The sequence below is a fragment of the Pituophis catenifer genome, unplaced genomic scaffold (genome assembly GCF_029215685.1).
Source record: "Pituophis catenifer annectens isolate HBS135680 unplaced genomic scaffold, rPitCat1.0.hap2 SCAF_1, whole genome shotgun sequence".
In the NCBI taxonomy this organism is placed as follows: Eukaryota; Metazoa; Chordata; class Lepidosauria; order Squamata; family Colubridae; genus Pituophis; species Pituophis catenifer.
The window spans coordinates 250309624-250335772 of NW_027256881.1; the positions used below are offsets into that span (position 1 = coordinate 250309624).

At 35.8% G+C, this 26149-nt stretch overlaps 1 protein-coding gene across 4 annotated transcripts in view; it reads left to right on the forward strand.

Moving 5' to 3' along the window:
* The window catches only part of ABCC8 (ATP binding cassette subfamily C member 8), a 65493-nt gene that overhangs the window by 1482 nt on the left and 37862 nt on the right, over positions 1 to 26149 (forward strand). For 3 of the 4 annotated variants that reach the window (XM_070933510.1, XM_070933519.1, XM_070933527.1), the window contains exons 2-11: positions 1220 to 1361; positions 3484 to 3605; positions 6358 to 6524; positions 9313 to 9555; positions 10227 to 10412; positions 14347 to 14511; positions 18297 to 18452; positions 19091 to 19225; positions 20302 to 20464; positions 25398 to 25438. In XM_070933510.1, the coding sequence (XP_070789611.1) occupies positions 1220 to 1361; positions 3484 to 3605; positions 6358 to 6524; positions 9313 to 9555; positions 10227 to 10412; positions 14347 to 14511; positions 18297 to 18452; positions 19091 to 19225; positions 20302 to 20464; positions 25398 to 25438 (1520 nt within the window). Of the gene's footprint in view, positions 1 to 1219; positions 1362 to 3483; positions 3606 to 6357; positions 6525 to 9312; positions 9556 to 10226; positions 10413 to 14346; positions 14512 to 16747; positions 16784 to 18296; positions 18453 to 19090; positions 19226 to 20301; positions 20465 to 25397; positions 25439 to 26149 lie in introns of those variants that run through there. The other variant, XM_070933535.1, reaches the window with a different exon arrangement.

Below are 26149 nucleotides of genomic sequence, written 5' to 3' on the forward strand. Positions count from 1 at the left end.
TTAAAGGAGAGAATCCAAAACATATAAGTAGAGGAAAATAACAGAAAATAAACTCACTGTAATGAATACATGAGAATATATTCTCAATATGTGAGAGATGATAGGATCTTCCAGGTGATATTTTTTTCTTCTTGCTCTCTTATATTTTCCCACTTCTTCCAACTCGTGTGTGTGTGTGTGTGTGTGTGTGTGTGTGTGTGTGTGTGTGAGTGAGAGAGAGAGAGAGAGAGAGAGAGAGAGAGAGAGAGAGAGAGAGAGAGAGAGAGTTGTTAGGGAAGGACTGTATGGACTGTACAGTTTTAATTAATAAAAAAGAGTTTTCTATCTGAAGACAGAGATTTTCCTTAGCATTTCTTAGTTTTAAACTATTTGTACAAGTATCCAGTGTTCCTTTTGGTAGATGGGCAGCTATATAAATTTGTTTAATAAATACAATAAAATTAAACATTTTCGCAGTTAGTACAATAATAATTTCTGCTGCAAGTATGTAACAAAATAATCCAGGGAAGCCCTTGAAGTGTTAGAACTTTTAATAAAATACTTTGAATTAGATTCCTAAGCTAATGAATCCATAATCACTGACAAATTATTTTGACAAGATGTATTTTTCAGACTTTTTATGTGAATCATAAAGAGCGCACCAAATGCTAACTTTCTTTGATGTTGCATTTTCCCCCTTTGTGGTTCACTGATCGTTTATAGCAGGGGTGTCAAACTTGCAGCCCCTGGCCCGGATGCATCACACACTGACCACGCCCATTCCCGGTTTAGCAAGTGGGGGGAAGTCACGATACGTCACATAGCAACAACATGATGCCGTGAGTTTGACACCACTGGCTTATAGCATCTCCAAATAATAGGTTTTTTTGTTTGGAAAGAGTGTTCTTCATAATCATGATGTATATTTATTTATTATTTTAATCTGCCCAAGAAGAGTTTTCTGGATGAATTACAAAGCAATTAAAAGTTGCTTTATGGGGGGGGGTCTACAAAAAAAAAGTATCAGTGCAGTATCAGTGCCAAAGCTGGTCTCTAATCAAGTATTTCTGACTTCTGTGTTTTTTAAAACCTCTTTTAATTTATTTTCTAAAAAAACCCAGAAAAGATTAATATATTTATTTTCCAGTTTAGGATAGTCAAGACAGGGAACTAGATCTATTGTTTGCACAAAAATGTTAAGATAATGGTGATCATTTGTTTTTGTTTTTTTAAATATTAGGATGGGGAAGTCAAAGTTCCAAAGTTCATATCCATCATAGCACTTGGCTTCATTTTCCTGGCCATAATTTACGGTGGATTTTGACTTTTATCCTTTTGTTTGTGCTGGTCTGTGAAATAGCTGAAGGGATCGTGTCAGATGGGTAAGAATACATAATATGTATACTTTTATTCTAATATAACTTGTTGGACTATTCTGTTTGTTAGGAATTGAATCTTAATTTCACTGTGATTAGCTTGTGACATGTATTTAAAAAAAATAATAATAACTGATGTTGTATATACATGCACAATTGTTTTTAGTTAGCCAGATGATTTTATTTTGTTTGTCACTTTTTGTGAATATGTTTTCTATAGTTAGTGATTTCCATACCTATAAAAATTCATAATATCCAAATAGAGAGGGGAAAATGCACTTTTCTCAAAATCTATAAATCTGAATCAAAAACTATTTAAAAGGTGGTGTGATAACAAGGCTTTTTTTTCCTAATAACTAACTTCAACCTACAGTGCTGTTCACTTTAAAATATATGACAAGACCACACTGCTAGAAAGGCAAAGGTTACCAACTTTTTTCATACACTTGATATTCTGGGAATATGAAACAGTTATCTTATTTTATTTAATAAAATGTGTTAATTTGCAAAGGTACTACCAGACTTTCTGATTTTGGGCTGTCATAGATTAACATGGCTCTCCTCTTATTATTATTCATTAGCTAGTTCTCCTAAAGAATCCTCCCATCCACATTGGGGGCAGGGAGATGTATTTTTACTAATGATTTCTTCCATTGGTAGTATTTTTACACCATATATCACAGCATGCTGAAGGGTTACCTAAGCAGTTTGTCTGGTTTGCATAAACTGCTTTTTATTGATTTTCTAAATTATACATTATCTTTTTGTAATTCTTCACTAAAACTGAATATAACAGTTTCTTTTTAACTATTGTTTTAAAGATGGGAGGTGCATATGGCAGGGAAGATTGTTGAAAACAGCAGAAAAATTTAGGAAGAATTAAATCTGAACTACTTGTTGCCTCATTTCCCCCAATATCTAAGAGCAGTTTGGGAAAACAAGAGCTGCTGAAAAAAAGGAAAAAAGACTCATTACATAAATATTAACTCAATTCTTTTCACAGAACGAAAGTTCCGTTAAGACTGAAGCAAAGATCTACAGTAATTTCAAATCCTTATTGCATTTAATATTTCTTAGAAATAGTAGTATGCACATATATCTCAGGAGTGAAATGTGGAAAGGAGGACTGTGATTTTTTTACATAGTTCAATTATCTATCAACTTTGAAAGACCAAGCATTTTCTCTTAGTAGCAGTCTATTTGACTTTAGAAGCTAAGGACTTACTTGTACAGCATGTGGGAAGATCACATTCAAAAAGAGGGTAAGGCCAATGGCCAATCTGGAATGGATTACAAAGGTTAGAAAGTGCGCTGAATTTCTTAAGCTTATTTTGTTTCCAAAACTCAGAAATCTGCCTAGCACTGATAATGTTACCTAGTTTTGGGTAATGAAATGTCTGCAAGAAAGCAACCAAGCTCAGAGAGCATCAAGGTTCCCTCAAATTCAGAAATATAACAAAAGAACTACATTTGGGCCCTAGTCAGTGAGAGATCTGAGGTTCACAAACAAGACATTAATGAGCAACTTACGATCTCTGGACTAAAATTTTTTACCACCATCCCATCCCTTCTTTTTTAAAATAGCCTTCTTTGAAGTGAGCTTAATTTTTGATGAATTAATCCCCATGGCCATGCAATTTTCTTGGTAGCAGTATGGAAATACTTAGTGCATTCATCCACAGTTTTGAAATGTTGCTGTTCCTTGGCAGTTTTCCATTCAAGTACTAACTGGATAAGGGATCCTTGGTGTTCTCTGAGCTTGCTTGTTTTATTCCAGATGTTTCATTACCCTAACTAGGTAACATCATCAGTTATTAACTAGCTAACTCTGTTTAGCTTCTGAACCCACATGAGGTCATTCAGATGCTCTCAGTTGCTGTATGTATTTAATATACCTCAGAACTGTTCCCCTTTTTTCTGCAATCTTACTCTGAATAATGAAGGAAAAAAATGGGGCTATATAATAATTTCTTAGATACTATAACTCTGATATGCTTCCTTATGTGTGCATATGAAAATGTTCCATCTGGAGAGAGTTGGAGGTACATGAATTATTTTATGTATGCTTATTAATGTTTCTCTTTGAAAGAATGAATCTACTTAATAATACATGTTTCACTTTACTTAGGGTTTTAAAATCTGGTAATTTGCACTTATATATGCCACCAGGGATGGCATTTTTGGCAGCCGTCACATCCATTGTTTATTACCACAACATTGAAACATCCAATTTTCCAAAATTATTGATAGGTATGTATCAGCCATAAGGAATGTGGGTGGCAAGCTTGGGAACATAATACTTGATTAGATAAGACTTTGATCTTCATATGTCCTTATGAAATTGCCTGTATTATAGACAAAAATACATATTGCCATATTACAAGAATTTAGAATAGTTTCCTAGTTTTCTGAAAAATGTTCTTGCCTCACAGGTTTAATTGAAAGTAAGAGTCTACTTCTCCAAAATAGCATTTCCTATCATGTCTAATATTTCCCATACTTTTCTCGTAGTATAGTTATGATTTAAAACACGAACCATTCATTAAGTAACTTAAAAAGATTAAAATCTACAATATAATAAATTAAAATGAAAAAAAAAGTAGCAAGGCCATGGGAAGGACATAACAATTAAAGAGCAAACAATCTTACGTTACCACGTCTATATTGAATGCAATGAAGTACTCTAACTAAGGTGTGATTGACTATGAATAATGCCTCTCACTCCAGAAAAGGACACAAGTGGCACAGCAGATGAATCTGTACAAAGGCTTTTCTGGCTACAACTACCTGTCAGACCTAGAAGCCATCTTTTACATTTGGGCCTTCAGGCCTGCCACATATTCTTCTGTGGGAAAATGGGAGGGGGGATTGCATAGAGTATGGGTGATATGTAGTCAAAATAACATTCCCTTCAAAGAAGCATTGACCTGGCACCTGGAGTCAGATGACAGGGAGGTGTCTCCAGTTTGGATGGTGGATGATTGGACCATGTGATGGACATGTGGGTGCTGGACAGGGACTTGAACTTTCTCTTGGGTGGGGAAAACCTGGAAACTTTCAGATGTGCCAATGTGACATCTTCAATAAAAAGGAACTTTGAGGAAACTCAAGCCTCGGAGTCTTCTTTCTTTGGGGTTATTACTTGGAACCCTGACACTACCAGCTGTCCACACTTTGAGGAGAGCTGTGAGTGCAGGAAAAAAAATCCAGATTGCACATCAGTTCTATCTAGGGAAATGTAATCTCTTCTAGAGTTGAAGTTATAATGTCCTCAGAACAGGATGATCCATTAATGTATTTGCTAGAGTTGAGCTTCTCTTCATTTATGCACACCCAGCTGTGCCATTTTAGGATTGTTCCTTCACCCTTGGTTTCCACTTGGCTCTCAGCTCTCATCTGTATCAATAAGTAGTTTTAACACCCCGGTAAATCATCTCAGCAGATGGGCCAAACCAGGGAAGAGTAGCCAATTTCGATTCGTCTATCCCAGTGTGCGTAGTCTGACCTGGTAGATTGAGGAGACAAGCATGTGTTGTGGAACACTAAGAGCACAAGAAGACACTTAGACATCTTGATCTTGATACAGCAGGAAAGGTCACCAGCCTCTCTTGTTCGTGCCATCGGATTAAGGACTCTTCTGCCAATTGAATGGGGCTGCCCCTGTGCAAAAAAATTGACTTCAGAATCACAAGAACAACTAGGCTATTAGGCACCTGTGTACTAGACACAACCAACACAATGTCCATATTTTCACAAAGCTGAAAGTCTATAAAACTGTGGTTATCCATTCTGTCCTATATGGATGTGAGTCCTGAACTCACATACCAACAACAAACAACTGAAGAAATATCACATTCACACTCATTGGCAAGATCATGTCTCCAACATGAAGGTCTTGAATCATGTAAAGTCCAACAGCACTGATTCCCTGATGATGAAAGTTCAGAAGTGGTGGGTGGGACACATAATCAGAATGGATAATTACCATATGCTTTGCCAGCTGCTCTATGGTATATTGGAGACTGGGAAGAGATCTCAAGGATATCCATGCAAGCACAACAAAGATGCTGTGAAGGAAATCAGATGCCTGTTCTGACCTAGGCTTCCTTAGCCTAGGCACAATCTTAGTCCCGGCATACCTCTTTTATTCATACGGCTGTGAATTATTTTCATTCACAGTCTGAAAGGCTTCACAATCAGTCTTTCAGGGGAATGTTTATAAACACCCACCTTATCTCCCTTGGAATACTGCCAGAGAACTAATTGCCAAATGCAGGGCAAGGCCAAACTTAGCACAGAGTCAAACAGAACTTTCCAAAGCTTGAACCGACCAGATGAACTAATTGCTTCCTGCAAAAGCTCATGACCCATTCACTCCTCTTGTATGTCTTATGGGAGGGGCCAATCATCTCCAAGCCTTACTTCCAAGTCGACCCTGTTTTCTTAATTGTTCTTGTCTTCTGGCAGCTCTGCACATGCGCACACTGGGAACAGGCTCCTGCTGTTCTTCTGCCTCGCAGATGTCAGACTCTGGAGGCAGCAAATAACTACCAGATGGCCTTGGCCCCCTCTCTGCCTCTGACTCAGAGCCCTCGTCTGAGCCTTCCCCAGACTCCAGGACTGGCCCATGTTTCTCCCCAACCTCCTCACTGTTCAAATCTGCTGCCAGCTCTGCTGGCTGCTGACGGGCCACAACAATGCCATTGTGACTCCAGCCAAGGGAACTAGAGCTACAGCTACTGACAGAGCCCACTGGTGATCTGTGAAGCCTCCACCAGTTTTGAACATAGATGCCACCAAAATCTGTTGGAAGAAGTGGGAAAGGGGTAGGGTTAGTTACATTGGTTAACAATGCAGGTTTTCTAGTAACCATTGTAATCTAATTTATTTATATTTATATCAATCTTCAGAGTGTAGATCCTTTAAGAATGATATAATTGTGTTTGTCTTCAGTAATTTGTCTTATTAGCATCTCAATTACCATTTTTTTTATTTTCAACAGCCTTGCTATTCTATTGGACTTTGGCTTTTATAACCAAAACTATCAAGTTTGTTAAGTTTTGTGATAATAATATTGGACCACGCCAGCTTCGATTCTGCCTCACAGCACTCTTGGTTGTACTTTATGGAATGCTGCTAATCGTAGAAATTAATGTAATCCGAATGAGGGTAAGAATTAATTGTATGTGTATGAAAATTCAGGGAAGAGGAACAGGAGAGAAAACTAAAGAGCTAGGTTATTTCTACTTTGGCCTTCTGCTGGCCAGAACTTTAGCCAGCTGAAATCGTTGTGAAGCAAGATTTATAGAATTAGCTTGTTCCATAAAATGGTGCCAAACAGTTTGGCACTCATTCATCAAAAATACATCTGGAATCAGATTAGATAAATGATTCATATTAGCGAGAATTAATGCTGTTTACCATCAGTTACTTCCAGAACAATTTCATAATTCAAAAGCTCTATGAATACTTTCCTGAGATTTTCATATATCTATTTTCTTAAGTGGAAAGATAGAATGTAATGTAATATCCAACTAGTTATATTTAAATTGTATCTTTTTTATGCCTTCTGAAGAAAATATGTTTTGGGCTGGCAAGTTATCAAGTTGTCTATGTAAGTGTAGCCTTAAATCAATTTATTTATACTTCATATTATTTATTCAAAATAGGAGGCAAAATGTTTAAATTTCTCTCTTCTTCCAGGTATTAATTAATTTATTTATTTTGTCGCATTTCTATGCCGCCCCACTCCCAAGGGACTCTGGGCGGCTTACAACAGAGAATAAAACAATGCAACAATATCCTATACAAAAGTTAAAAGAAGACATTAAAACATTAAAACGTTAAAACACATACACTCCAATTTGTGGCCGGGTCTCGCAAGATCACTATAACGAGATCAATGGCCCCAGGCCTGCCGGAAAAGCCAATTCTTCAGCGCTCTGCGGAAGGCCAATAGGGTGGGGGCAGTCCAGACTTCAGGAGGTAATTGGTTCCAGAGAGCTGGGGCAGCCACAAAGAAGGCCCTCTCTCGCGGGCCCGCCAGCTGACGTTGTTTAGCTGACGGGACCCAGAGGAGACCAACTCTGTGGGATCTTACCGGTCGCTGGGAGCTATGTGGTAGAAGGCCTGGCCCTGAGCCATGTAGGGCTTTAAAGGTAATAACCAACACCTTGAATTACGCCCGGAGACCGATAGAGAGCCAGTGCAGCTCACGGAGAATTGGTATAATGTGGGTGTACCTAGGTGCACCCATTATAACTCGCGCGGCTGCATTCTGGACCAACTGTAGTCTCCGAACACTTTTCAAGGGTAGCCCCATGTAGAGCGCGTTGCAATAATCCAACTGTGAGGTGACAAGGGCATGAGTGACTGTGAGGAGAGCCTCCTGATCCAAGTAGGGTCGCAATTGGTGCACCAGACGAACCTGTGCAAAGGTCCCCCTAGCTACAGCTGTCAGATGTTCCAATCTCAGCTGTGAGTCTAGAAGGACACCCAAATTGCGAGCCCGTTCTGAGGGGGGCACTTTCTCTCCCCCCAGAACCAAGTATGGACAATCGACATAGTCTTTAGGGGGCAATACCCAGAGCCATTCGGTCTTGTCTGGGTTAAGTTTAAGTCTGTTGGCACTCATTCATCAATAATCGTACTATGATAGAAATTATAATTCAATACTCTGGAATTATTGGAATCTAAAGAGACTGCCTATCTTTGAGACCGCCTTCTACCGCATAGGTCCCAGCGACCGGTAAGATCCCACAGAGTTGGTCTCCTCCAGGTCCCGTCAGCTAAACAATGCCTGCTGGTGGGCCTGCAGGGGAGGACCTTCTCTGTGGCTGTCCCAGCTCTCTGGAACCAGTTACCTCCTGAGGTCCGGACCATCACCACCCTATTGGCCTTCCGAAAAGTGGTGAAGACCTGGCTTTTCCGGCAGGCCTGGGGCCGTTGATCTCACTTTGCGATCTGACGAGATCTGGCCATGAATGGTGTGAATGGGTTTTAATGTCTTTAATGTTTTTAATTTTTAAGTGTTTTTATAGTGATTTTTTGAGTGTATTGTGAGCAGCCCTGGGTCTTCGGAGAGGGGCGGCATATAAATTAAATAAATAAATAAATAAATAAATAAATAAATAAATAAATAAGATGCTTATTTGTCCAAATTGAACTTAACTTTTGACTGCTAGGTCATAGCACTAATCAGACAAATATTTACTGTTTTCTAAGCCATGAAACTATTGTAAATTAATTCTAGTTATTATGTTTTTGAAAAATATTTTACATTGTAAAAGTAGTTGAGCCAAAGCATTTTTTAAAAAAAATTCATGTTATTTCACTTTGGTTTTAGAGAATACGCATTTTGCTGATTGAATAACTTTTCCACTCAAATACTGGAAAATAAAGAACCTCTTGACAAATGCAAACTCTAAAATTCATGATTATTTGGTCATCTTGAGTAGGGGACTCATCATTGGCATCCTTCAGTCTCAAGAGACTATGGTATCGTGCTCTAGAAAGAGGTCCTAAAACAGCATCTAGTGTGACTAAAAAGGCCAATTCGAGAGTGGCAATCCCTTCCACACTGAGGGCAGATACATTCTGTCCCCTGCCCAGCCCCCAGATTGCACTGGATCCGGGACTGCCTCTTTGCCTCAGCCTGCCGAACAAGTGTCTCTTCGAATTGGAGAAGGCCATGCTGCGTCTTTAGCCTCCAACCTGAACGATCGAAGGTCAAGGTTTCCCAGTTGTTCATGTCCATTCCCAGGGCCTTTAGGTCCCTCTTGCAGATATCCTTATATTGCAGCTGTGGTCTCCCTCTGAGACGTTTTCCCTGCACTAATTCTCCATACAGGAGATCTTTCGGAATCCGACCATTAGTAGGGGACTAATTAGAGAATAATGGTAATTTTATCTGCCTTCGCATTAATTTGCTGATTCTTTTTGACTTTATGAAATTTAGAGATATATTTTCTTCAAAAAAACCAAAGAAGTAAAACCTCCTGAGGATCTTCAGGATCTTGGAGTCAGATTCCTGCAACCTTTTGTGAACCTCCTCTCCAAAGGAACATATTGGTGGATGAATACCTTTATTAAAACTGCCCATAAGAAACCCATAGATTTGAAAGCTATAGGCAAACTGCCTATTGCAATGAGAGCTCTGACCAATTACATGCGCCTTAATGAGGCTTTTCAAGTGCAAAAGGTATGACTATAAAACAAACAGATTTCATATGGTATAAAGAGAGGGTCCTGTCTTTTTAAAACAGACAAGCCATTTTATACACCTGTGAATGACATTTTTTTAAAAAGATTTCTTTGTTGCCAATTGAGTAGAAGATATGTCAATATTTAAAATCAGAATGAATCTACTGTAAATTAAATCTATTTTAGAGCTGCCCATTGGCACAGTGGTTAGAATGCAATATTGCAGGCTGACTCTGCCCACAGTCAGAAATTCGATCCTGGCAGGTTCAAAGTTGACTCAGCCTTCCATCTTTCCAGACTCGTTAAAATGAGGATACAGATTAATGGGGGCAATATGCTGACATTGTAAACCCAAAGAGAGGGCTAAGACTAAGTGATATTACTATTGCTATAAGAATGTTTTTCTAACATAAAGTAATACAAAATAGAGTAATTACCAGTATAAATTAATTGCTAGACATAACTAGATCTGTAGTTTATTGGTAAGACATGGCTTGGGTTTAACTCTTCAACCCCTTTTTCCATGGCCAAGAAAAGAAAACAGTTCTCTCTTCTAGTAAAGGTCAGGATTTATAAAACAATATTTATGTGTTATGTATTTTAGAACATGACATTTTAAAATGTCACCCCCTGCCTGAATTTAACAAATGTTTTTTTATTACCGGACAGAATAAAGACACTCCATACCCACAAGGATCCAGAAGTATTTGGTGTGCCCTCTGCTATGGCTTTGGAAGGCCTTTGGCTCTAAGCAGTACTTTCCGTATTCTGGCAGATTTGCTTGGATTTGCTGGTCCACTTTGTATCTCTGGGATTGTTCATGTAAGGAAAGAAAACAGCTCTATGTATGGCAAGGTACTTCTTTTGAATCATTTTTAAAATGTCTGCTAACTTTTCCTTAGTTCTAATCTTGTTAAAGTCACTTTTTCTAAACTTCAAGCTGTAGAACTCATAGTCTCTAGCCTAATTATATGAGGGCCTGTGGGCGTTTCAGATTCACTCTGGCTCTTTGGATGAGCCTTGGGGTAACTGATTCCTTTTCCTTTTTGTGTGCGTGAGTGAATGAGCGTGAGTGAATGAGTCATTCAGTTGTGGCCTTGAAACTGTTCCAACTGGCACCAAGCCACAAGAAATGACCAAAAGGCTGTCAAAAAATAAAATACAGTATTTATATCAACAGTTACAATTTCCCATTCCCAGGATTATCATTTTCCTATAATAAAGAAGCTGAAGATCTTCCAGATAATTGTGGCTCTCTCACTTGCTCTCGCTCTCACTCTCTCTCCACAGCAATTAAGAAAAAAACAGATTCTGTTGTGACAAAATTCAAACAAAAACCTTTTGGGGTTAAGAAATGAACAATTTTTGTCCTAATTAATGAGGTTTGTTATCTTTAAGATTCCATAAACAACTAATCGGTTTGATTGCAGATATGCAGTAGTAAAAGGTTGGCGTTTGTATAATAGAGTGGAAATAGAATAATTTCTTTAATTGTAGCTTTTAAAACAATATATTTTCAAGTTTTCTTCATCAAGTCAGTATTTAGTTAGATATTATTTTGGACTATAGAAAGAAAAAAGAAATAATATAATTTATTATAGAGAGATGGTGCTTTAGCTCATGTAACATATTTAAAAGGTAACCACCTTAGTGTCTAATAGAATGATTTAGTGGTTCTTGTGGTAACACAAAACTTTTAATGCTTTATCATTTATATAAGCATTATTAATATAACTTCACCATTTAATAGAGGTAGCCTTTCTAAAAACCCGACAGAGAATGACCTTATAAAGAATAATATCAAACTATCATGACTTTGAAAGTTAATTCTTTCTATAAGATAATGCTTTACATTTTCAATGATATATTATTCAACCATGTATTGTTTTAGAATTTATGTCATGCTAACAATACTGTTTTCTTTTGTAATAGCTTTAGGCAGCATTCATCATTTATTTTCATTCTAGTTTACACTAATAATGGATCTTTTTTTTTCCCCTTTTTTTTTTATTGAAAAAGTTTTTCAAATACAAATTTTCCCCCTTTTTTTCCCCCCTCCTCCCTAATCCCCCTCACCCTCCCCTTCCCCTTTGACTTCTTCATAATAAAACCCAAATTCATAACAGATTATATCATACTTTACCATCCACTTACTCCATCTCCATATGCTGACCCTTTCTTTCTACTAAAATTATCATATCCCCCTTATACTATACTATAATATACATTTCAAAGTGACATTCTATTATAACATTATCTAATAACTCCTAATTTAACATAATAATATTATTATATCTCCCAATTTAACGATTTCTGCTCATGATCTACCCTTTGCCTACCCATGATCTTGTTTTGAATATACTCTGCTTCCAAAATTAGATGTAAGAATTAAATGAAAAGCAGATCATGTAGTAAGAAATATACCGGTATTAAGATATACATTTAAAACGCCTGATGTAAAAGATGACAGGGCAAAGCCTGAGGGTGGGATCAAATACATCATCAAGCTGGTGTCCCTATGCTATCGAAAGAGACCTAAAGTGGTGGGATTCAATTTTTTTTTACTACCGGTTCTGTGGGCGTGGCTTGGTGGGCATGGCAGGGGAAGGATTCTGTAAAATCTCCATTCCCTCCCCACTCCAGGAAAGGATACTGTAAAATCTCCATTCCCTCCCCACTCCAGGGGATGGTTACTGCAAAATCCCCATTTCCATCCGATCAGCTGGGAGTCAGAAGGCAGAGAATAGATGGGGGTGGGGCCAGTCAGAGGTAGTATTTACCAGTTCTCCGAACTACTCAAAATTTCCGCTACCGCTTCTCTAGAACTGGTCAGAACTTGCTGAATACCACCTCTGCCTAAATCTAGCCCTCCTTGAAGTCCATTGACTCTTATCTAGTGTCAATTCAGATTGATAATTAGTAGATTCTTGTTTATAGGTTGAATGAATAAACTTGCCATGCTTTTGAATCCTATCCCAGCTCCAGTTTCTTGCACTTGATATTCACATTTTTTTAAGTAGGAGAAATCTACTTTAACTAGTTTTTTAAGAAGTAAATGTTTTATTCTTTCAACTAAATTCCAGTATTAAATAATAAATTGCACTATTAATGAGTTGAGTTCATTCAAACCTCAGTCCAACAGGAGAGGTCACTGTGTATTGTGTTTCCTAGAGCCTCCTATTTTCTCCAGAATCTGCCCAAAGTAAATTAAAACATAACGAAATAAAGCTAGTGATGTTGAATATTTTAAGCTTGGCATATCAAAAATTCCAAAAATGTGCACCTTGATTTAGTTGGTTTGTCTTACACACACACCCTGGACAAGAGAGGCCTCTCCAGACCTTCCCTCTGGACTCTCCTCTCCAGATACTCTAGAGCAGGGGTCTTCAACCTTGGCAACTTTAAGAGTTGTGGACTTCTCTTCTCACAACTCTTAAAGTTGCCAAGGTTGGAGATCCCTGCTCTAGAAGTCACACAAGAGGGCTTTGCTCTCACGGGGCCTCAGTAGCCTCAGAAAAACTCTGTTTTTGTCTAAAGACAAATCAGTCATGGAGGAAGAGGATTTCCTCTTTTTATAAGTTTTAAAACAGAGTGAAAAGAAGACAGTATAAGATATTCAAAGTACTTAATTAGCTTATATCTGATCAAAAAGGAGAACTGGTATTGGTAAGATAAGCGCAAATTCCTTAGATTCCATTTTAATAGCCCAGTTCAACAATTGTTAAGAACTTCCTTCCATTTCATCTTTCTGCTTCTCAAATACATTCCTGAAGAGTCAGTTGAATGAAATTATCCTGATACTTTTGCTTCCAGTCAAGGTTATTCTTGACCTACAATTGTAATACAAAACTAACACCAGATACATACAATCTCTTTAACCTCACCCAAGGGCGCTTGCATTATTGTGGACAAGCAAACTTCAGATGCTAAGTTTTAATCATTAGCATTACTTCTTTGCATTTAACTTTGATTTTTTTTTAGTATTGAGAACAGACAAGTGATAATCCTATATGCAAAATGAAACACTTGAAGATATTATAGTTTCTAATTGCCAGCATAATTCTAAAAATAGCAAAATAGCATTTTCAGATACATGTCTAATATTATTAAAATGATCATGTAGCATATCATACAAAATAATACATGCCATTAAAAAGATGACACACAATTATTTTTGATATAAATTGCCCAAATTATCTCCAGCATGTGCTAGTTGCAAAATTTACTTAGGAAAACTTCCATATACAGATCAAGGGGGAGGTGGGGTGTTATAGTATCTTTGTTTTCTGAATAAGTTTCTGCTTCTGAAGAGACACATTATTAGCTTCATTGTCTGCCCTGATTCACATGCTTTAAAGCTTGAGAATATATATTTAAAACTGACCTTATTTTATCACTTTGTTCTTCTTCTGATGGCTAATATACCTGAATAAAATGAAGTGCTATGCGTTAGAAAACAGAAATAATCCATGAGGGTTTTTGGGGTCTTTTTGACAGAAATAAGGCTGACTTCAATATAGGAAATACAATGAATGTTATTTTAAACCATAAAATTATTTTATAGAGAATCTGGCATTGTAATGTAAATCAAAATTAGATTATAAATTTACCATCTTTTCCATTTACAAGATCTTGTAAGTAATTTCAGCAATTGTTCTATGGCTTGCTAAAATATATTCCAGTATTTCTGCAGTTTCCATTGTGCATTTGTGTTCTATTGCATTTATAGGAATTCTTTAAAAACAACATTTTTTAAATAGCCTTTTATTTTGTTTTTGTTTTTCTACAGACTAAAATAATGGGTGTTTACTTCATCTCTTCTCAAGAATTCTTGGCTAATGCTTATGTGTTATCAGTCCTCCTTTTTTTTGCACTTCTGTTGCAAAGAACCTTTCTCCAGGCATCATACTATGTGGCCATTGAAACAGGAATTAATCTAAGAGGAGCAATACAGGTATTTCAAATATTCTACAGATTCATGTTGTGAAAGGTTTCTATTTTACAGCTAATTTAATGGAAAAAGCATTTTATTAATAAAGACCAGTATAACCCCATAGAGGTGGAATGTATTTGTATAAGTGGCATCAGGAATGCTAAAGCTCAAATTGAGCTAATATTAATGAGGGATCTGGAGAATAAGTAAAAGAGCTTCCTCAAATATCTTCAAAATAAAAAGAACAGAATTAGAAAAGGGGCTGTCAGTGAAGATGACAATTGCCAGTGAAGGTGACAATATATCAAAGAAAAGGCTGATGCAGTGGTGAAATGTAAAATTTGGTACTACCGGTTCTGTGGGCATGGCTTAGTGGGGGGCAGGGGTAATGTGACTGGGTGGGTGTGGCCAACTTTTTTTTTTTAACTTTTAAAAGCATTTTTTCTACAACCTCTTCGGCTGAAGAGGTTGTAGAAAAAATGCTTTTAAAAGGCTCTGATGATCCCAGCTGAGCCGCGTGATCAGCAGAGGCTTTTTTTTTTACTTTTAAAAGCATTTTTTCGGCCGAAGAGGTTGTAGAAAAAATGCTTTTAAAAGTAAAACAAAAAAAAAAAACCTCTGATGATGGCTCAGCTGTGCATGGGGGGGGGGGGCGCACAAGGATGTTTGCTACCGGTTCTCCGAACCACCTGCCACCATTGCTACCGGATCAGGCGATCCGGTCCGAACCGGGAGCATTTCACCCCTGGGCTGATGCCTTAATAAATCTCTTGATTTTTATCTTAAAAACTCAAAAGTATTTAATGTCATGTCAAGTATTTAGTACTCAAATACTTAATGATATTAAAATGCACTTTACTGTGATGGTGAGGGCATTAAAAATGTGCAAGTTAACAAATACTCTTGAGTTAAGGAAAAATGGGAGATGGTCCATGCTATTCTTTCTCTTGTTTTACTGACTGTACACATCCATGGTCTAGAATATTTTGAAAGCCATGTTTATATCCAACCATTTGCTTTCTTAAAATGCACATTCCCTAGACAAACCAGGATTTCACTCAACATTCTCCTTCTACTGTGACAAACTTTCATGTCCTTGCCTTTCATTATATAAGCTGCAGTTGTCCTACATGGCTCCTGAAATTAATAGCTCATCTGATTTCAGCACAAATAGATCATAGCTTGGGTTTCTATATTAAGAAAGAAAAAAAACAAGAAAAAATGAAGCAAATTGAACCTCTGATACCAGAAATAGTAATAATTAATTGCCAACAATAACCGTCAAATTGAAGGTCAATTTGGGGTAGTCGCACTGGCTAAGCCACCAGACTAGAAACCACGAGACTGTGAGTTCTAGTCCCACTTTAGGCACAAAACCAGCTGGGTGACCTTGAGCCAATCACTTCCTCTCAGTCCTAGAAAGAACATAATGGCAAAATAATTCCAAAAAACCTTGCCAAGAAAACTGCAGGGACTTGTCACCAAGGGTCAAAACTGACCACGGGCACAAAAAAAAGTTAAATTATTCTATCACATTATCTTGTTATATTCATATTACTGTAAATGTGATTTTGGAAAATAAAATCCTGATTCTAGTTGGATAGTAGTGTTTTTATATGTGTGATTTTGTGTGTGAAAGAAAAAGGATACCGTCTCTTTTTGGGTTATTAACATTTTTATTGAGTTACAAAGGATAACCACCTTTTTAATGCATGTTGAATATAATCTTTCAATTCCGAAAAGCGATGGAATCAAAGTATTTCATTTAATTATATCATGTAGGCTTTTATTGATTTTTTTTCTAAATGAACTTTATTCCTTTTAAGACCAAATTGTTTATTAAATAAATGATACAGTTTTCTAGTGAAATTTCCTTTAAAATACTGTAAACATCAATCTGTTTAAAATATCTGACTGATGTTAACATAGGAGTTCTGCTTAAAATGGAAATTGGTCTAGGAGTGATATTCACATATTTCTCCTCCTACACTTGTAGGGTTTTTTAGCTATCTATTTGTATCAAAATTCAAGTCCTATTTAACTTGAAATATTTATTAACAAAAATATATTCTGGGAATACGTACTCCAACCTTTTTTTAAAAAAAGATTTGGACAATAGATAGATTTCATTATTTTCAAATTACTATGGGTATGTATGATCTACTGTATTTTTCAGAGTATAAGACACACTGGAGTATAAGACGCACCTTAGTTTTTGAGGAGGAAAATAAGAAAAAGCTGATTGGCAGGTGGATCAGCCTCCCGGACTACCCCCAATCAGCTGTTCCCAGAGGTGAATTTTAGCAACAGGTTCCTTGGTTGTGAGCTCTGTGCCATGCTTTTTTTTTTTTTTTTTGCTTTTTTTTCTGCCTCTGAAACTTCTGAAACTCTGTTTCAGAAAAAACTTTGTTTTCTACCTCTGAAAGCCTCTGAAAGAGCTTCAGAAAAAAAGCCTCTGCAGCTCTGTTTGAGGGCTTCTTTTCTGAAGCTCTGTTTGGGAGCTTTTTTTCTGAAGCTTCATTTCTGATGCTTTTTTCGGCCTCTGAAATCTCCGTTTGAGAAGCTGGGCGGGGCTACATTCGGAATATAAGACGCACCCAGATTTTCACCCTCTTTTTGGGGAAAAAAGGTGCGTCTTATACTCCAAAAAATACGGTAATTGGAAGTTATGATATTTATTCAAATGTAACTGGATATGCTGTTACATTACCATATTGTTGTAAAATGTTCACGTTTAGATATGAATCTTGAAAATTATCAGTAATACTCAGAATATCATATCAACTTATATTCAACATCGGCCACTGGTATGCAAACTTTCTTTGATTGCTTAATAGCGCAGGGCAATGTTTCCACTAGGGAATTGAACATTAGAAGAGAAAAATGGTACTCTTACTGAATTATCTGATACCTTATAATAGATGAAGAAATAATATTTATAATAACTTTGAGTAATTAAAATACCAAGCTCCATATAAATATGCTTGTGTGAACATATGTGTACCAATTAATAAAAACAGAGGAAAACCTTTTTTTTCTAAAACATATTCCCAAAAATTAATTTATAGCATATTAACAACTTTTTAAACTAAAGTCAACTCAAATTTCTCAGCCTGAATTTCTAAAATACCTACTAATAATCAAAGAGCTTCCTTCTATTTATAAAATCAGATAAATGCAGCAAGAACTATGGAGGAACTATATTCTGTAATCTCCATTATAAAGTTACTATTAAGCTAATAGCTATTAAGCTATTAGCTAATAGCTTAATAGTTACTATTAAGCTATTAGCATCCACATTTTACATCTAGGATATAAAACAATAATTTCTAATCAATAAATTGATTAAATCTGTTGGAACTTTACTCACATTCAGTACTACTACTATGTAAGTCTCAGAGCATGACCCAAAGGTGCTTTTTCAAGAAGCAGGTGGACTTCCTTTGTTTTTCTGAAGAAGCTTCTTGGATGAGAAGTGAAACATCTTCAAGGAAAGACAAAGAAAGTCCAGTTGCCACTTGGAAAAAAAGCACTTTTCGGACAATCATGACCCGGATGACTGAGAATCTCCATAGACACCCTCATAGCATGAGATAAGCTAAATTATATAAAAATGCTGCAATATATCTATTTGTATTAGATGTCCTGATGCTAGCATGTAATTTCAGCATTCACAGTATTCTTATAATCATAATATTTTGCTATTATCATGATTGGTTATAAATGTTATCAATATAGAACAAGATATTATCAATATGGAAGTTTGCTTTTTCTCTTTCAATTAAAACTGAACATTTTCATTCTAGACAAAAATTTATAATAAGATCATGAGACTATCAACCTCCAACATGTCCATGGGGGAAATGACCTCAGGTCAGATCTGTAACCTGGTTGCAATAGACACAAACCAGCTAATGTGGTTCTTCTTCCTGTGTCCTAATCTCTGGGCTATGCCTGTACAGGTAAGAAAATTAATGGATTATTAATTAATTTAGCCCATGGGAACAGAGGCAGAGGTGGGTTTCAGCAGGTTCTGACCAGTTCTGGAGAACCGGTAGCGGAAATTTTGAGTAGTTCAGAGAACCGGTAGTAAAAATTCTGACTGGCCCCGCCCCCATTCATTCTCTGCTTCCCAAGTCCCAGCTGATCAGAAAGAAATGGGGATTTTGCAGTAACCTTCCTCTGGATTGGGGAGGGAATGGAGGTTTTACAGTATCCTTCCCCTGGAGTGGGGTGGGAATGGAGATTTTACAGTATCCTTCCCGTGCCACATCCACCAAGCCACACCCACAGAACCAGTAGTAAAAATTTTTGAAACCCACCACTGATCAGAGGTCAATGTAAAATGTTTACCTACTATACTCCCATGAGATCATGAGATCTAAGTTACTTGAATCTTCATAGCTTTTTTCTCTAATTTTGTAGTTATCCTGAGGTGGAGTATCCTTTCCTTTTTTGGAGGACAGCCTACATTTCTTCCAAAAATAACAATTGATTGCATGTCCAGAATCCTTCCATCCTCCCAAATGCCCTTTACCATCCAGTTTTAGAATTGCATCGATTACACAAATCAATGTCCCTTCTCTTTCCATCATTGCAGATTATTGTTGGAATTGTTCTGCTCTACTACCTGCTTGGAATCAGTGCCTTAATTGGAGCAGCTGTAATCATAGTGCTAGCTCCTGTCCAATACTTTGTAGCCACAAAACTTTCACAAGCTCAAAGAAGCACATTGGTAAGTTCTGCCAAGATTAGTATACCCATCCAATTTCACAATTTCAGACTATAAATTTGTAAACTCAGATCTACGAGAGTGTCCTTAGTATACTTTGTTCTCAAAAGTGAGTTCTATTAGGTTTAGTGAGACAAATTTACCATTTAAGAATAGAAGACTGTATTTTTAGCGTATTTAATCTACTTATAGTTTCGAAATTACTACCCACCAAATTGAAAAAAAAGAGAGGAAGGACACAGTTTTGCTTTTCATTTTTCTAAAACAAAAACCTGTTAAAGAAATAAATCTCTGTATTCCACACAAAACTAAACCAATACAAAGCTGTGAAGATATGCCATGTAATCAGCTTAGTGACAATTGGTCTTGGATATATGATGTCCAGATTTAACATCCAACTTCCAACTCTTTTTGAAGTGCTTTTAAAGAGTATTTGGGAACTACAGATGGGTTCCCAGGTGTGGGAGCATACTGAACCAGTTTTCCAGACCCAGCATTAATTACTGCTTAGTTTCCAGATATAATGTAAGGTATTAGCATTGACATATAAAGCCCATTATACCTTAGCATTATAGTCCCTTCAGATTGCATACACCTGTCAATATCAGTTAGATCCACCAGAGAGAAACTGTTGCAAATCCTGCACTTTCAGGAAATGCAGGCAGTGTTGCTTCTTCATAGCAGTGTTGATCAAACAGGCTCCCTCTTTGTTGGTATTTTAGAAGTTCTTAAAGACTGAACTGTTTTGGAGAATTTTCCCCAGATGTGAACATGGCCATCTTTGTTTTATTTCTTGTATTTCTAGTTTATGTTGAATGGGTTTATTCTTACTGCTTTTGTTGTTTTTTTCTCCTATTGCATGTATTTTAATCTGTATTATTATATGTAACCACCAAGAATCTCTTTTGATCACTGTGGAATAGAAATATTATAAATAAATAAGCGGGGAAGAAGTATTTAAATAAAAATTGAAGCACAGGGTCTTTTTGCAACCAATTTGCATTTCCATGGATTGTTATATAATACTATATCTTATGATATCACTATAATCCAAAATTATTTTTATGCCAATGGTCCAGGAATATTCCAATGAGAGATTGAAGAAAACAAATGAAATGCTTCGAGGCATAAAACTACTTAAGCTCTATGCCTGGGAACACATTTTTCATAGTAGTGTGGAAGAAACTCGGCAAAAGGAAATGACAAGTCTTAAGTCTTTTGCTCTTTATACCTCTATATCAAGTAAGTAATTAACTTCTTTTTGTCCCCAAATTCAGTTTATATGTTTGTATAAATGTAAATAAGTTTTCAGTTAGTTTACTGCATATTTAAAGAAATTAGTTCCATACCAAGAAAACTCCCAAGGTATTTAAAAAATCCTGCACTGTAGTCTTTGGGAAATTGGTTTTCAAAGACAAAACCAATTGTATATATTTTTTTAAACAAAATGTAAATCAATAGAATGAATTTCTCCTGCTAGTTCATCATCAAATCATTTGTTCCCTTCCACCTGGAATTCTCCATGAATCCTCAAAAATTCAGTCCAATGGACTGGCTGAATTTTTTTGAATGTAAAAGGAGAAAGTAAATCCCATCACACAAGCATTATTTCTTCAAACAAAATTTTAAGAAAAAGATTTCCCAGTCTTTGAGTTTTACTTGAGTTTATCTTTTTAATGCTAGAAATTTATTTGTGCTACACCTTAATATTGAGATAAATATTGATTTTTCAATATTTTTAAAAGTGGGAAAAATGTACTAATCCTGTCAATAGTCTTGAAGATTTAATTAAAATGCTTTTCAAGCAGCCAGATCAATATTAGTTAATATGCTTGCATGAAGCGAAAACAAAACAGTAAGCTGTATCTCCAATAAATAGTTGGTCCACATATCTTGCTAAACTATTCTTTACTCTTTTCAAATTGACTGGTTTATATGAAAATCATGATTTAAAACCTTCAATTTACAAAGCATTCTAAATCAAACTCCAATATGGTGTAAGATCTTCTTATCTGTGGTCAAAACAGAATAATCAAATGTACAACTGTAGATACATGGGCATTCTTCTGCATACAGGCTAATGACTATCCTAAGATAAGGGTAAAATGACTATAATTACCAGTCCTGTATCATGAAATGACTGACCTTATTTTTCCATTGGGAATACTTCTAGCTTTTAGGCCGATAGCATGTTTAATCAATGTTACATCTGAATTCATTACTCCTTGTCCTGCCCTCATGTGCTTTGGAGAATAGTTGACCCCCTCTTCTCTGTGACAGGCCCTCAAAGATTGGAAGACTGCTATCATGTCACACATTGTCCTTCTCTTTGTTAGACTAGACATATCCAATTCCTGCAACCATTCATCGTATGCTTTAGGATCTTAATCATCTTTGTTGATCTTCTCTGCACTCTTTCTAGAATCTCAACATCTTTTTTATGTCATGGTGACCAAAATATTGTATTTACATACTGTACTTGTATGTATTGTATGTACATACTCAGTTTCCATAAAAATTACTTCACCCTAGTCAGGATACAAATTACCAATTACATAAACTGTTTTATACCAATAGTAGAGAATATGTGCAGCTCAGGATCAAATTGTTGTGTTTCTCCCCATCTTTAAAGATTATAAACAGACAAGAATTATTTGTAGTTATAAAACATTTATAGTAGTTTTGCATTTTTGATTCCACTTAAGTTAATGAGGCCAAGACTGAAATAATTTTAGATTTTTGACAAATGTGAAAACTAAGTACCAAACATTTAATAATGCATAAAGAAGTAATTGATTTGCAATTCCAGATGATCCTCTGAGGAGCAATTTAAATGCTAGTCGCTGCCTACAACTGATTTTTTTTCTCCCTGATACAGTAAATAATGTATTATATATGTCAGACATAAAAAAAAGGTCGGTATACAAAGGAGACCATTTCTCCATGAAATTTATTTGCCTATAATTCAGACCTAATGACTGTTACTGTTCAACAGTTGTTTGGTATGAATAGTGAATTGAGCAGTAGAAAAGACAAAAGTAAGTACGTAGAAATGTTGCAGTAGTATTGTAATCTTAATTTTTAAGAAAATAATAATTTCATTGTAAAAAAGGAATTTATTATAAAATAACAAATCACTGCTGAGGCTTGTGAGAGCCAATTGTTAAATTTTCTGGAATGCTGTGTTATATAATATCAGACTAATACTGATTTTATAGGCTTATTTACCAAGAATTAACTTCCATTTTGTTGAATAGTACCTACTCCTGGATATAGAATTGGTCTATAAACAGTGTATGTATATTAGAAGTAAAATAAGCAGTAGTTTTACAACAATATTGATTGTAACTATGCAATTAATACCAGTGCAGCATTTTAAGTGTCTCATAGTAAGAAAGATGATTACGGTGACATCTGTAAATAAATGCAGTGGATTGAAATGATTAAAACTGATTATAAGTGAAACATTTGATAACAAATAGGAGTTATTCACTAATTATCTCCAAAAGGATAAATAGTATGTCACCCAATCTGTTTTTAAGCAACTGAAAACAGTAAGCAGGGGCAAGGAAAAAGGCCCTGGGAAATTTTTCAAATTTGGCTGTACTTAAGACATTAACTTTACCCTTTAGCACTAGAAAGCTGCTTATGTTTTCCTTAGCTCCTACGAGATCTTATTTATCATGGTAAATGTTCATCATGAAAGAAGTCTCTTGAGATGGTGCTACACTGGCCCATGATAATAAACAACCAAATGCACAAAACATATGGCATATTGGCAACACTTATTATCATAAGTACTTTAACTCATTTTCTTTTCTCTATGGAATAAACAATCTTGATGTTTTCCTTTAAAAATTAATCTGCTTGAAGAACAATACTTCAGAAGACAATTCACCCACTTGCTTCCCTCCAGATGTCTGTGAATTTACCATGAACAAATTTTCTTATTTAGAATAGGCTTTCATAAGAGATCACTATGGGAAATGAGGGAGGGATATCCATCCACCCATCCTTCCATCCAACATCTCTTTAATCATTTAAAGAGATGTTCAATCATTTAATCATTACCTATGATTAAACAAATGTGGAATGCAAAAGTCTCTACAACTTCTAGGTGACAACAAAATAATACACAAGACTCTTTCTGGTGCCATCTAATGATTGTCCTCATTTTTGTAGCTCAGATCGGTACATCTACTTAGTCAGACAAGTCGTGATTCTTTTTCACTAACCTGTGCTAGTTCAGTGTACCTGCCACCAGATCCATCCTAAGAGCTGGCTTTTGGCTAGTGGGAGAAATTTGAAAAAAAAGGGAGCCCATAAATTGAGATTTTGAGACCACTATGCTAAGTCATAAGACAAAAGACAAAATGCCTATAAGCCAAACAAACTTTATGGCTTAACATGATGTGGTAAGACAGCCAGAAATTAAATTTGAAAATGGCTTATGATAATAAATTGTTTTAAATGTTAGAATTATCAATCCAAATAACTCTTAAGGTATCTTTTAATGTATTAATAGAGATAATGAATTGTCATTGGCACATAGGATGTGGGACATTTAATCTTCCAGCTCTGAGCTTAATGAAAATAGCATTAGCACTAGCACTTAGACTTATATTTACCTCCCCATAGTGCTTTACAGCACTCTCTTTGCAGTTTACAATGTCAACATATAGCCACCAACAATCTGGGTCTTCATTTTACCAACCTTGAAAGGATGGAAGGCACACTAGGATCGAACTCCAAACTGTGGGCAGAGTATGCCTACAATACTATATTGTAACCACTACACCACCAGAGTCTTTGTATTTGCATTTATGTTAGAAAAAAGTTCCGAGGGAGGGAGGGAGAGAGAGAGAGAGAGATCCATATATTAATTAAGGAACAATGCTTTATGACTTTGCATATGTAACCCTAGCCAATTCAGTTTATTGAACAAACCATTGTTAAGCAAACCATAGTTTAGCACAACATGTGAACCCTGTCAAAGAATCTTGTATTTTTTACAGGCTTATGGACACCCTACAAAATTACAAAGATTAGTGTCCATCTCTACATCATACATACTAAACTGCCTGAAATGAAATAGCACATTAAATCCATGTAGTTCTGTATTGCTGACACTATAGACATCTTCAAGAACTCGGGGGAGAAATCAACTCAATTTATAGATGCCAAGAAATGAATCTCAGGTTTTTTTTTTTTTTTTTTTGCTTTAAAACATGTATTTTATAATGAAAATCTTTGCCTTCCCTCCAAATTTATGTTTAATTAAGTCTAGAAAGCTTATCTGTAGCTTATTTTATTCAATTCTGAAATATTTGAAATATTTCCTGTTTGGCTGCTGCAATAAGATTGCAGTGTGAACCAAGAAGCTGAAAGGAATATAAGAGTATCCTACTTCTGAAATAAATTGAACAATTTGACAGTTATCACTTGTTCAAATTAGGAAGAAATTTTGGCAACATAAGTAATAAACCATAATGATTACTGTAATAGAATGGATAACTTATATTTTAATATATTTTAATGTAAAGAATTGTGTCTATGCCTAGACATAAGAGAAGAAACCAGTACTGTACATCAAATCTACCCAGAAAGTCCCTGGAAATTGCTAGTTCATTATTTTATTGCTACCATTCATGGTACAGAATTACTACCAGAACTGTGATGAATATAGTCTGGATTCCCAGGAAGGAGGAGTAAGAGACAATTCAATTCAGATGGTTTGTGTGAGATAAAGAGAGTGAAAATTGCTTCTCCGTAAGAGTTTTCAGACTGTATGCTTTATGGGGGTGGTAGTCTGCTTTAGTTTGGCAAGGTTTTGTCTGTAGGTGAGGATCAATAAAGAAATCTGCTTGGAACAATCACAATGTGTCTTTCTTTGAATAATACAATACAATATCAATGTATTGTAGCTATTCTACCTGACTAAAAAACAAGCAATTTAAAAGAAAAAGGCACTGTTGGAGTTGCAAATGCATACTTTGTTAAGCTAAGCATCATTTATATTGGGTGGAATGTCTGTAATTATTGGCATATTTTTTCTTATACTGCACTTTGTTATAGAAGTTATTACTCTTCTAAAGTAAATGAAATGCATGAGAATGAAAGAGATTTAGATACAAAAGTGTGTAAATGTAATATAAAAAAAACATTTTCCCTACAGTTTTCATGAATGCAGCAATACCAATCGCAGCTGTTCTCATAGTAAGTATAAACATTTATATTAAAATGCAATTTTATTTTTTTGAAAAAAAAATAGAGAAAGACACGCCTTTTTAGTAATGAATGTGTTGATTCTGCTTTTGCTGATTTTAAATTACTATGAGGAGATCTGGGTCCATAAAGTTTGTTCATGCTATAGGAAGGAAGGAAGATACCAAATTCCAGCAATTGCTCTTCCCAATAGCTACTAGAAAAAAAGCTTTGCAGAGAGATAAGAAACATAGGAACAACATGAAAGATGATACTAAGGACTGCAGTAAAAGATGAAATATAAATTAAAAAGGTCAGTGTAAATCACACTGGCCTTTCCCATTGCAGATGCACCTCAGGATTTTAAGATTATGCTGAACTGAAACTCAGCATCATCTAGAAACAGAGTACTGGTTTGGAGCTAAAATGGATTATATTCTCGATGCATTGGCTGACAGAGTGATGGATGGGTAAAAAAAGAGTAGCAACTAGTTTATATTATTTTAAAAGCTATAGAAAATTATAACGTACAGTAAGGCTGGTTTTGTTATTCTTGAATCTCTTGACAGTAACTGATTCCGTCTGCTACATATAGGACAGACTTCAGCTCATTCTCACTGCCATCTTCCTTTGGGTAGAACTTTCTTTTGGAACTAGTCCAGTAATAAAATACAATTAATTGTCTTAGATGGGGCAAATTCAGGCACTTTTGAAGTCACAACT